The 12,961-nt window shown below is 64.2% G+C and overlaps 1 protein-coding gene across 2 annotated transcripts in view; it reads right to left on the minus strand.

Moving 5' to 3' along the window:
- Window positions 1–8,686: 8,686 nt before the first annotated feature.
- ZFPM1 (zinc finger protein, FOG family member 1) overlaps window positions 8,687–12,961 on the minus strand; it is a 66,125-nt gene continuing 61,850 nt past the window's right edge. For both annotated transcript variants that reach the window (XM_064477662.1, XM_064477661.1), the window contains exons 7-10: window positions 11,435–11,668; window positions 11,064–11,159; window positions 10,832–10,978; window positions 8,687–10,632 (exon numbers count right to left, since the gene is read on the minus strand). In XM_064477662.1, the coding sequence (XP_064333732.1) occupies window positions 8,861–10,632; window positions 10,832–10,978; window positions 11,064–11,159; window positions 11,435–11,668 (2,249 nt within the window). In that variant the 3' untranslated portion in view covers window positions 8,687–8,860. The remainder of the gene's footprint in view (window positions 10,633–10,831; window positions 10,979–11,063; window positions 11,160–11,434; window positions 11,669–12,961) is intronic.

Here is a 12,961-nt window from a genome sequence, read left to right on the forward strand (position 1 = left end):
CATGTATTTGTTGTAAGCAAGAGGGAGGGAGGTCGAGAAGGGCGTGATGGCCGCGTAGGTCTGTGAACTGCGTGAGGAGGACACGAGGAGGGGCTGGTGAAAAGGGAACATTTTGGCTTCGGCTGCCAGGGCTGCAGCGGCACCGAGGGTTTTTGGGCATGGGGACCATCCGGCCACGTCGACAGGCCACTGTGCAGGGAGTCTCTCCGAGTGTCTGGCACAGGACACCCAGGGCAGGCTCTGAGTGGCAGTCAGGTAGAGGTGAAAAGGCTTTGTAGGGTTGGGGAGCACTCAGGCGGGTGCATGCGTTCGGGCCCGCTTTAGTGTTTTGATCGGGCCAGAAATGGGTGTGGTCGGGTCCAGGGGTTCTTGCGGGTCTCCCTCCGCGGCCTGGGAAAGGGGTCCTGTAGGAGGCTGAAGCTGGGGGTCCAGATTCTGAAGTAGCTGGCCAGGCCTAAGAAGGAGAGGAGTTCGGGTCTTGAGCTTGGAAGAGGCGATGTGTCAATGAGGGCTTTCCGTTCTTCGGGAATGGCCTGGAGTGACGGGGTAATGGCGAGCCCAGGATGAGTGACCTGTGGCTGGAACACTGGAGCTTTGGTGGAGGTCACTCGGTACTTGCGGTCGGTGAGGAAATTTAGTGGTTGGGTAGTATGGGAAATGGAGTGTTGCTTTGAGGGACTGCATAGAAGTAAGCGGTCCACATATTGTAAGAGAAGGCGAGGGGACGGATCAGGGAGGGAGAGACCATGGCTTAAGGCTGGGCCAAAGAAGCAGGGACTGTCCAGGTCAGCTGTGCTGATTGTGTGGTGTCTGGATCGGGCCAGGTAAAGGCAAACAGCTCCGGGGAGGAGGGACTCAGGGGACTGTGAAGGAGGTGTCCTTGAGATCAAGGACAGAGAAGTGAGTGGCTTGAGGAGGGACATGTGAGAGGAGGTACAGGGACTAGGCACGGTGGGTGGATGGGGACACAGCTTGGTTGGGCCAAACAGTGGGTCCCATTCATTTTTCATGGCGAGAATAGGGGTGCTGTGAGGGGTTGTCGGCCGAAGGGGCCTGGCTCTCAGACGACGAGCGATTATGTCTTTAGGCCCCTGAGTCCTTGGAGGCCAGAGGGATCTGTCTGACAGACTATGGTTGAGGGTCTAGGAGGGAGATGGAGATGGGGGTGTGGTGGGAGGCGACCACGGGCTGTGATGCATCCCAGGTGACCGGGGTCGCCTCAGGAAGAAAGAGAGACGGAGCAGGTATGCTTGAGTTGGGGTGTTTCTCAACAGTAGAGGAGATCAAAGTAGGAGGGGTAAAGATGGATCGCCCCCCATGAGCGTTCGGAGGGCCTCTCAGCCCAGAACGGAGGCTGGGCAAGCGGGGTCACTAGGAGGGCGTGGGTGAGCTGGGCTGGGCGTAGGGAGCGGAGGAGGGCTGCTTTGCCCTGGTCGTGAAGGAGTGCCGTCAGCGCCCACAGCAGAGGTGGAGGACCTGTGCAAGGTCCTTGGGATTCTGGTAAAACAGAATAGGTGGCCCTGTGTCCAGCAGGAATGATGCAGGTTTACCAGATACCGTCAGAGTTACCCGCGGCTCATCGTGAGAGGTGCGGGTGGGGCAACGGGCCCAGGGGCTTGTCGGTCTTCAGTGGCCAGGCCGAGGAGCTGAGTCACGGCAGAGTGGACAGGGGTCGGGGTGTGCTCAGGCCGGAGGGGTTCTGCTGAGGACGGTCCGGTTTCCAGTGTCCCTTTTGCTTGCAGGGCGGGCAGGGCCCTGGTGGGGGCCTAGGGCTGGGGCAGCGCTTGCCCGACGGGCAGTTTTGCCACACCTGAAGCAGGCGCCGGTGGCCCCCGGGTCCTTTGTCTTTGGGAAGACGCTGCCCCTTCTTGTGGGGCCTTCGCCAGCACCTGGTGTTTGGCCTGGCCGCGCTTTCCCTTTCAGGCTTTTTCCTCCTCCTCTCTGCTGTTGGAGACCTTGAAGGCCAGTTTTATGATGTCTCGCTGAGGGGTTTGCGGACCGCCTTCTGGTTTTTGTGGTTTTTTTCTGATGTCTGGGGCGGACTGGGATGTGAAATGTAGATGAAGGTAAATGCGGACTTCCCTGGAATCGGGGTCGAGGCTGGTATATTTTTGCGTGGCCTCAGCGAGACGAGGAAGGAAGAGGGCAGGGTTTTCGTCCAGACCTTGGGTGATCTCGCCCTTTTCATAATTAACGGCTCTCAGGGCCGCCTTTCCCATGCCTGTCAGGAGGCAGGTAGCGGGATGGGCACGCCCTGGGCGGCCCAGGGAGGCTGCCTGACAGTCTCAGTCAGGGTCTGTCTTGGGGACCGCTGCCGCCGCCAGGGTGATTGTTGGGGCTTTGCTGGTGGAGAGTGGCAGCATGGCCCGCAGGGGACACCCAGATGCGCCCCGGTCCTCGCGGGAGCGAAGTGAGGGAAGTGAATGTCACGCCAGGTCAGGCCACAGGGCCGGGTGAGGTATAGCAGTTCTTTTCTGGAAGGTGACAGGGTCTGCAGAGCATGACCCGCATCGTTTCCAATGGTTGAGAGGTCGGAGAGGGAAAGGGGACACGGACTCAGAGGATGCCATCAGTGCCGGCCACCTCACGGAGGGGTTGTGGAGTCGGGCTGAGGGTTGGGTTCGAGATTTCATGTGTTGGGGGGGGGAGGGGGGCCTCGGGGGAGAGGGTCGGGATTGTGGAGAGAAGGAGGGGGTTTGTTTTTGCAGCTGAATTCGAATGAGAAAGGATTGGTGGGGGTGAGAGGATTTTCGGGGTCGGCTTTTGTTTTGGGGGGCTGGGGCTGCCGAGGAGGGGGTTCACATAGGAGGGGGTCTGGTGGGGAGAGCAGGACCGGCAGAGGGAGCAATGAGATCGGAGGTACCAAAAGGCTTGGAGATGGGGGCCTCTGACCATTTTCCATGGCTCTGGAGGAAACTGTCAACATCTTTAAGAAGGTGCAAATCAAAAGTGCCGTTTTTGGGCCATTGGCTGCCATTGTCAAGTTTACGTTGTGGCCATGCAGTACCGCCAAGGAAGGTAAGAAGTCTGGGTTTGACCACCTCCTGAAGGTGGAGGTCTCGAATGTGTTGAATCAGCCTAAAGCAGTGTCCTGGGGGCCTTAGGAGGGGCCTGCCCATCGCAGGTGAGCAGTGAGAGAACCCCAGACCGCAGGGGGAGCCCGGCGGCCCCGGCGCTGTCACAGGCTGTCAACAGACAAAGGCAAGAGCGAAAACGAGGGTGTCCCCACGAGGTGTGTTCTGCCTAGGAGCAGAACAGTCAGGGACTCGTGGCGTCCCCAGAGAACCCTGACTGTCAACCACCCAGTGGTAACCTGGAACGGACTCCCGTCCGGCCGCGGCTTCAGTCAGAGGGAGGAGAGGAGGGGTCCTGGACCCGGGGAGGGGCTCTCAAGTGTTACTTATTGGACAGAAGAGGCCGAGTCACGGACTGCTGCCTGGGGCTGTGCTGCGGTCCATGTGTCACACTTGCCTTGGCCTTTGTGCCTCTTGTGCAGCTGCGGTCAGAACAGGATCTTGGGGTGCACACTCAGAGCCGCTGGTGTAAAAGCACAGGAGGGGTGTGCCCCCTTCTCCCCCCACCCCGCTCCCCTGCCCGGCCTCTGCAGGGGCCACTGCCTTCATCTCCCCAGGAGGTGGCTGGAGGGGGGCCGGGCGGCAGCGCCGGTGAAATCCCTTTACCGTGGTTCTCAAACATCCGCCAGGCGACCTCACGCTGCTCTCCCCAGGGTGCCCTGGGGCTGCACTCTGTCCAGTGCAGATGTGAGACATCGCTCAGGGAAGCCCCAGAGAGAGGGCTGAGTCTGGGTGTGTCCAGGTCCGGACCTGGCACACCGGCTGTGCTGGGGGATTCTCAAAATCCGGGGCTCAGTCCTCTGCCGCTCCGGCCAGTCTGCCCTGCCCGCTGGTCTTGCTCTCTGCATGAGCCTGTCCCTCTGGGATCCGGGGCCAATCTCAGCGTCACTGGATGAGCACCTTGATTCTCCTTTGCCCGGGGGAGAAAAAGGCTCAGGTTCTGGGGCTTAGGACGTGGACAGCTTTGGGCCATCACGCTGCCCTCATGCTGTCCGAGCACAGACGGGCACCCTTGTGAACCCACAGTTAGGCGGCACCTGCGTGCTGCATGGCCTCCTGGCATCCTTGCTGAGAGTTCTCGGTGCTGGCTCACGGAGCCAGCCTGTGTCACCCTGAGTGTTGACATGTGATTTCCAGGGAGCTCGGAGCACCTCGATTTCAAGCAGGACCTGATGAGGTGGCGGGTCCAGCTTTGCCTGCACCTCACCATGACACATGGTGTTCCGTCAGCTGCAGGCGGCCTGCGGGGACGCCGGGATCTCTCACGTTCTCATTGTTAAGTGGCAGAGACCTGCCTGTCAGGGATGTCCCTGCAGAGGCCTTGGGTGCGGGGAAGGCGACATCCAGGGAACCCAGAGAAACCAGCAGAGGGATGTGTCCCAGCCCCCACCGGGGAACTCCTGTAAGGGTGCTCTTCCCGTGAGATCGCACCGTCAGTGCACCGTCTGCACACGAGAGGCAGGGTGCATGCGTGTGGGTGTGCAAGCGAGTGTGTCTGGCTAGAAGCTTTCCTCCTGCCCAGCATCAAGTCACAGACCTGGGAGACACCCAGCTGTGGACAGAGGACAGGGGCCGCAGGTGTGTTTCAGGTCTCAATCTCCTGCCAAGCCCTCGCCCCACGCCCTGTTTTCCGCCCAGCTGAGACAGGCAGCTAGAGATCTGGCCACCTGGGGACGGCAGCTCATCCAGGCAGGCAGGGAGCAGCCTGGAGGCACAGCGTCACGCAGGGTCCCCCTCCTCCTGGGGGTGCTGCCTGGAGCCTCTATGTGGGATTGACACTGGGTGCGGTTCCCACTTGCAAGTCCCTAGGTAACTAACGTGATGGGACCCTGTGAAATCTTGGCCGGTTTTCCCAGCGTGTGCCCTTCGGGGGTGGGGAGCCGGCAGCGCTCTGCACGGGGTGCCTTCCATGTTGGTGGTGGAGCTACCGCACGCACCCCCCACCTTGCTGTTCTCACCAGCGTGGCCTGGGCTTAGCTAGCCAGGGCTTCCAAGGGCTCATCCGATGAAGGCTGAAGGCAGAATGGTGTTGGGATGGAGTGTCTGGAACACCGGGTGGTCAAGCGCGCATCCTGAGGGGGGAGGCGTGGTCTCATCGTCCCAGCCAGGCTCCCAATGGCTGAGTTCCGGCCCAGCTGACAAAGGTCCTGTGTCAAGTCTGTCTCTGTTAGGTTAGAACGGCTCAAACAGTGTCTGAGCACCTGCTGCGCAGGTGTGTCTCAAACTTGCCAGGGAAGAATCTGCTGGGAGCTGATCAACACAGATTCCCAGGCCCCTTTACCAGCTCGGGTGGTGCTGGTGCTGCCGTCTTGGAAGAGTGCTCTTGGCAACCGGGACCACCCACATCCCAGAGAACCTCTGTCCTCAGTGTCCCCCACAGTGGTGGGGAGGCTGTCCCCTAGAGGGAAAGCGGCCAGTCTTGGCTGCCCAGGAGCAGACGCCCTGGGTCCGCTGCTCTAAGCTGCTCCCACGGAGGGCCCCAGGTGAGGGCAGGTCTGTGTGCAAGGCTGGGCCCTGGGTGGGCGGAACCCTGGTCAGAAATCCGAAGTGGCTGAGGCGGCTGAGTGCCTGGCAGGGCAGGGCCGTCTGTGCACCAGGCTGCAATGCTCCTAGCAGTGACTGGAGCGGTGGGAAGCCACGCCCCTCCCTGAGCCGGTTGCGCCTCCCTGGAGGACAGTGGTGGGAGGGTGGAAGCTGACTTCCAGGGAGGCTGCAGAAGCATCATTCCCAGCACCTAAGGCCAGCTGCGGGACACCCGCAGGAGGTCAGCACCGAGCTTATTGCCGCCTGGTGCCCGCCAGGGCCCTGCCGGGGGCCACTGCCTGCTCCCATGCACCCTGCACCTGGGGCCTGACTGTCAGGCCCCTCCCGCGCTGGCCGGTCATCTCTGCTGCTCCTCCCCTTCTGCGAAGACCAACGCACCTCCGAACTCTGCCAGGCTGCCTACTAGCACATAGCCCTCCTCCGTGTTCTCACTCCTTCCCTTTGCAGCTGTGATCCCGCCACCTCCCACCACTACCTGCCCCACCTCCCTTCTGCCTCCTCAGGAGACAGGGTGGGCAGCTTGGCCGGCCTGAAGCTCCTGTCCCCTTGTCTGCTGCTGACCGCTGGTGCCAGGAATGACCACCAGCGCTTCCTAGAGCCAGGTGTCCCCAGGGGTGTGCAGGGCTGCTGGGAGCAACGACCTGTGGGAGATCTGCACCCAGGACTCTGGGGTTGGGTGGCGGGTGGCCTTGAACGTGGACTGTGTGTCCTGTGTGCTGAGGACCTGTGACACGGTGTCACCTGGTCAGAGCTGGCCCCGGAGAGGTGCAGCTGGCACAGCATGGGGGGCAGTCAAAGGCAGGAGACCAGTGGAGAACGGGATGGAGGAAGGCGGGGGGAGGGGGCAGCAGATGGGCAGGGCGGGCTTCAGGCGGGCGGCTGTAGACGAGGGGGCTTGGGGGAGGGGAGGTCACTCGTTGTCTCTGCTAGTCCTCTCACTCCCCAGTGACCATGTGCCACTCCCTGGGGCCAGGCCATGGATCAGGTGTCCAGGAGGCAGTGGTCAAGGCTGCGAGGCCCATGGGGGAGGGGCAAGAGGTAAGAAAAACTAGGAGATCCCAAGAGGGAGAGCCCTTACAGGAGGAACGAGCCAGGTGGTAGGACGGGGGGTTGGGGCAGGTCTCCAGACAGGCCGCCTGACCGGGGAGCAGACTGGGCCGAGGTGCCTACAGGAGCAGCACAAACCAGCAAGAAGCCCAGAAGGCCTGCAGCAGGGTGGGGCACCACCTGGTCTCCCGGCCACCCAGCCAGGGCCTCTGACAGGGTGCGGCCAGGGCGGGGGAGCAGCGGCAGGCGTCCCGGCAGACAACCAGACGTGCTGGCAGGTTTGGAAGTGGTGGTGGAGAGAGACCCAAGGGGACCTGGGAGCCAGACGGTGGACGGCAGGTGGGCAGAGACGGGTCTGGCGAAATCACAAGTTGCTTTGGATGGTGAGGTGTGCATACGTGAGGGTGCGCAGACATGGGGAGAAGACACAGGGGCGAAGGGGGCTGGCTAGGTCTTGGCTTGAGGAGGCGGCAGGGTGTGTGGGAGACGGGGTCCGAAGAGGGCGAAGGGGTGCTGGGGGCTGTGGGTGGGCGAGCCCAGCACAGGGGACCTTCAACTGGACGAGGACAGTAGGTGCCTGCCCTGCATCAGTGGGGGTGTCGGGGGATGGGACTCAGAGCCCAGCTGCAGGGCCCGGGATCTCCCTGGCACAGGGCTTGGCCTGGCCAGCAGTTCAGGCCTGAGGAGAGCGTCAGGGGTCAGCTCTGGCTCCGGAGCTGCGCTCTCAGAAGGGGCTCCAGGATGGTAGAGCCCCTCCTCCCCCACTAAGGGCATGGAAACTGAAGCCCTTTTCAGTGCAGCACTGCCTCCCACCCACTGCCTGCCTCCTCTTCCCTCCCCTTCAAGCATCTGTGTGCACCAGCAGCCAGTGACGGACATGCACCTTGCCTTAGGTTTAACGTTTTGAGAACAGAGCGATGTTGGCCTTTGGTGGCCAGACTTGGGGGTGGAAACTCCAACTCTCCACGCAAATTAATGCAGAACAATGCAAACGAGGAGCAGGACTGAGGGGTCCGTAAGCCTCCCAGTCCCAACCCAGGAGGGCAGAGTCAGGGACGGTCCTCACCAGGAAGGCAGCTCAGCTCCCTAGGGCCCTGGCTTGTCCGGTGGCCCTGCCTGGTCACGGCCTGGTACTCAGGGCCAGCGGAAGGGAGTGTCAGATGGGCCTGAGGACTGTGCTTGTCCAAACCCAGGCTCCCTGGCCTCACCTCTGAGGGCTGGGTGGGAGGGAGCTTGCCTTGAGCTAGAGAGTGAGTCTGGGTACGTGGCAGGAAGCACCTCTGGTATTTGGGGGCAGAGAAAGTCGGTCAGATTGCACTTTAATCTGCAGTAAGGTTCCAAGTAAGATTATGTTTGGAAAAGACACTACTTCAAGCTAAGGGACACCGGGCTGGAGGGTGCCCACTGCCACCTTGTTGCCAAGTGGCAAGACAAGTTGTGGCTTGGTCGTGACTTATGCTGCCCCCGCAGGGCAGACTGGGGGTGTGTGACATTAGTCCTTGTGCCCACTGCCGCCCCGACTCTAGGACGGGCTCCCCCTGGCCCTAGGGGTCGCTGTGGGCCCTGGTGCCCCTCCCTGGTCCACTCTCTTTCCTGGGGCCTGTCTGCTGTTTCGCCCTTCTTCCCCCATCAGCCGTGACAACCACAGGGCTGCATCCTCCCCCGTGATGCTCCCATTCCCGGAATCCTTGGTGGCCTGTGGCTGCACAGGTGACATCCAGGCCCCAGACCCATGCAGACAGGAGAACTGTAGGCTGGTTAGGATCCAGCTCTTCCCTTTGGTGTCTGGTGATCAAACCAGAGCTTCTGGCTGCGTCCTGGGGTGGTGAGAGCAGTGGACCTAGAAGGGCCGTGCCTGCCCTTCCTGTGCCCCCAAAGGGGCCCAGGGCAGTGCCGTCAGCCTGGAGTTGGGCTTGTGACTCCTGTCTGCAGTGGCCTGTGTGTTCTTGGTGGTGGTGCTGGCCATGCGTGCGCCTACCCTGCAGGGCCCCTTTGCTTAGAGAACTAGGCTGCTCCACCACTGTGCTCATCAAACTGAACTTCTTTATTAAGTGCCAAAGGTCCAAGCGGGGTCTGCCCCCCGCAGCCCCTGTGCTGAAGCCTGTGCTTGGAGCGTTTCCCAGGAGCAAGGGTGCCCGGGCCCGTGGAGGCCCCTAGAGAGCAGGCGCGCAGGTTCCGCCCTCCGCGCGCGGCGCTCACTTCACGTGCTCGGCCGCGTGCGAGGAGCAGTAATACTTCTTGTGGGCGATGAAGGTGGACAGACTGCTGAACTTGATGTTGCACAGGCGGCAGTACCTGTGGTTGCCGTTGGGCACGGGGGCCGCTGACCCCTGGCTGGGGGTCTGCACACCCTTGTCCGAGTGGGAGGGGGGCGCCGGCACAGCTTCAGGGGACGGGGCCGGGGGCGGGCCGGGCCGTGGGCTGCTGGCGGGCGGCTCCCGCAGGTCCTGGCCGTTGAGGCCGTCGCGCGGCACGGCGGGCGAGGGCGTCCGGGCCTCGGCGCCGGGGCCGGCCGGGGGCTTGCCCAGCAGCAGGCCGTGCGCCAGGCGGAAGTGCTCAATGAGGTCGCCGCGGACCACGCCGTTCGGGGGGCAGTAGGGGCACACGACGGCGGGCGGGTCCTCGGGGGAGGCGCGCAGGCGGCGCAGGGCGGCGGGGCACGAGAACTTCTTGTGCGCCAGGTAGGCCTCGAGGCTGTGGAAGCTCACGCGGCAGGCCGTGCACTCGTGGTAGTCGGCCAGGGCCGGCAGGCCCGGCGTGGGGCCCGGGGTGGCGGCGGCCGACGTCTGGCGCCGCGGCTTCTTGCTCAGGTCGATGGGGCCTTCGGCGGGATCGGAGCAGCTTCCACCTCCGCCTCCACTTCCGCTTCCGGGCCGCGGCGCCGGCGCCGCGGGCGACGTGGGGGCGGGGCCGGGCGGCGTGGAGGCGGGGCCGGGCGCAGCGGGAGGGGCGGGGCCGGCCGGCGACGGGGCGGGGCCGGCCGCGTGCAGCTCGTAGAGCTTGCGGCGCCTGCGCGTGCGCACCGGCGGCGCGGCGGGCGCGGGGGACCCGGGGGTCCCGGCAGGCGCCGGCCGGCGCGGCGGTGGGTCGTGGCGCGAGGCGCAGTAGTAGCGCTTATGCACCGTGTAGGTCTCGTGGCGGCTGAATCGGATGTTGCAGGCCTCGCACAGCGTCCGGCGGGGGTCGTCGTCCTCGTCCGCCCCGCTGCCCGGGCTCGGGCTGCCTTCGCTGCCCCGGCCGCAGGCCTCGGCCTCGGCCTCGGGCGTGACCGCGCTCCTGGCCTCGTCCTCTCGCGTCCCGGGGCCCGGCGACGAGCACGGTGCGTCGGCCTCGGCAGGCGGCGGGGCTGGGGGCGCGCGCGGCGGGGCGGGGGCCGCCTTGGGCCTGCGGGCGGGGGGCCCGTCGTCGGGCGGGCGGCGGCCGGAGCAGTAGAGGCGCTTGTGCACGTAAAAGTTGTTGATGTTGTTGAAGGTGATGTCGCACTCGAAGCACGTGGCGCCCTTGGGAGCCCCCGCGAAGAGGCCAGCCGGAGCGCCCACCCCCGCGCCCGCCTGCAGCCGGCTGTGCACCAGCTCAGACATCTTGGCCAGGATCTCGGAGGCCGGGGGCGCCGCGGGCAGCTGCGGCAGAAAGAGCGCGCCGGGCCCCGGGCTGGAGCCGGGTGTGGGGCTGGACAGCTCCGCCTTGACGCGCACCGGGCTGGGGCTGGGCGGCGATGGCGTGCGCGACGGGGCCGGGGGCCCTGGCTCCGCCTCGGGCTCCTCTGCCGCCTCCACCTTGATGCTCCTGGGGGCCGCGGGGGGCTCGCCGCTGCTCCCGTTCTGGGGGGCCGCTCTGGCCTCTCCGTTGGTGGCCTCGGCCAGCGCCTTCCTGTCCAGTCCAGGCGATGGGGCAGTAGCCAGGCCCAGGTCAGCAGAGGCCAAAGGACCGTGCAATGCCGTATGCTGCTGGAAGCCAGCCAGGCTGTCTGCAGGAAGACCCCAGGGGCCACACTTCAGGGCTGGAGCAGGACCTGCCTGGGCCAGACCTGAGGGCGGGGGAGGGCAGGAAGGGATTGCTGCGCTGGGCAAAGGCTGTGGCTGCCAAGGCCGAGACTGACACCAACCCCCTCTCACGGACAAGCCTGCCTCCCCCTCCCCGGTTCTCAGGGGGCCCCCGGGGCTCACCTGGGGGGAGCTTGGCAGTGGGGTGCCCGGCCCCTGGTGAGTAGATCTCAGCCTTAGAGCCCGGCTGGCAGACCATGTGGTTGGTCACCAGGTGGCTGTAGAGGATGTCCCTTGTGGTGGAGATGAAGCCACAGCTGTGACAGACCCCTGCAGGCAGGCTGTGGTATCAGGACCCTGGGTGGGTGGGCCCCAGAGACGCCCCCTGTCTGACCCCTTCCTGGCTCCCACCTACCGGTCAGTGTGTCTGTGTGCACCTTGAGGTGCCGCTCACAGTTGGCCTTGGTGGTGAAGGCAGATAGGCAGATGAGACACACGAAGGGGCGCTCTCCTGGAACACAGGGCCCGTTGAGGGGGTGGGTCCCAAGCCCAGCTGGCCGGGGACCGCAGCAGGCCATGCGGAGGGCCCTAAGCTCAGCCTCCTTGGCCCTTATTCCCAGGATCTGGCAGGGGCCCAGCCCCAAGCTGGCTGTCCAGGTGGTTGGAGATGGGCCAGGTGCCCTGGGCAGGTGGGAGGACCCCCTCCCAGCACATCCCCGGCTGGTGGGCGACCCCGGGACAGGTGTGTCGAGCCCACATGGTTTCGGTGGGGGTGTGGGGCCTCACCGCTGTGGCTACGCATGTGGATCTCCAGGGAGCTGGCGCTGGGACAGCTTTTGCGACATTGGGGGAAGGGGCAGATGCGCTCATTGGGGTAAGTCTCCTTGGGCTTCTCGTCGGGGGCGGCTGTGGCGGGGGATCCGGAGCCCTGGCGGCTGGCACAGTAGTAGAGGAGGTGGGCTTGCAAGTTCCGCTCGCTCCGGTACCAGATGCCGCAGTCCTTGCAGGGGAAGACGTCTTCTATGGGGGCGAGAGGCAGGCATAGCCTGAAGGGAGCACCCTGGCAGCAGAGGGGCTGCCTACAACCCGGGGCAGGGCAGTGGGCCCCCTGCAACACGAGGGCTGTGTCTTCTCCCTTATCCCTGGATAGCCCTGCATTCCCTCTCTAGGATGCCAGGGGGACAGGTGGGTGGGGTCTGAGCAGCCCCTAGGATGGCCCCCATGCTGTCTCCCCACAGGCTTTGTGGGGGGTGCCCACAGAAGGACACACTAGTGGACGCCCAGGGGAACGAGGCTGGGGTCCATGTCGTGATTCTTTCTGACCGGGTCAGGGTGAGCATGTGCACGTGAAGGTGCACTGGCCGTGGGTGTGAGGGATGGCGTGGAGCTGGCTGCCCGTGGAGAAGACAAGCGTGTGCACACGGAACGGCATATGGGTGGCCAGGTGCACGGGTCCCCAAGTCCTGGGGCAGGAGGATAGGAGGTGAACGTGGCTCTGGGCAGGCAGAGGATGGAGAGCCTCCCTGAGCCCCCTTACGCCTGATGGCTCCTTGTGTTACTGATAAGGGTCAACATTTGCTGAATGGAGCACATTTGCCCAAGCGGGCTGCCTCTGACTTTTCAGTTTACAGGATTTCGGGTTGCGGGGTCAGATTTGCCAGCGGTGAGGATTTCTCTGATGGGGGCGCACTCGCCCTCTGGTTCTCAGCAGAAGGCTAAGGGATGCTCTGTTGTCTGCCCCTGCTCCGTGGGGCTGAACCCAGGGCCTGCGGAGGCCTCGCCCTGTGTCTTGACCTTGACGTGGACTTGAGGGGCCTGGGACTCCTTAATTGTGTTCTAACTTCTGCAGGTTCTCATCCCGCTGGTCCGCAGTTACTCAAGGGGTGGTCCTCCTCCACTGGGGGGCTGCCAGGTCTCCGGCTTCTGCCTCCTTCAAGGAGCCTAGTACCTGTCTGTCAGGAGAGGTGGCCACCCCTCACGCTCCTCTGCCTGCTGTTTTTCTGGCTCAGACCTCCCCCCACTGTGTTGTTTACTTCTGGTTTTCAAGTTCCCTTTTATTTGAGGGCCTCGAGGCAGCTCTGTTCTCTACCAGCTGAGGCCTTGAGGTGGGATCCGGATCCCAGGGGCCAGTGGGGGGGTTTCTGTTCATAGCTGCAAGGTCAGCGCGGCAGCCAGCAGCACAGGGCGGGGCCCGGAGCCTCAGCTGCAGGCCTGAAACTTAAGATGCCACGGTCCCACCCGCCCTGAGCTGACAGCAGGCTGACCACCGGCTGGGGCCTGGGGTCCTGCACGGACGCCGTGAGGTTGGTATTA

Source organism: Camelus dromedarius, chromosome 23 (genome assembly GCF_036321535.1).
Source record: "Camelus dromedarius isolate mCamDro1 chromosome 23, mCamDro1.pat, whole genome shotgun sequence".
NCBI lineage: Eukaryota > Metazoa > Chordata > Mammalia > Artiodactyla > Camelidae > Camelus > Camelus dromedarius.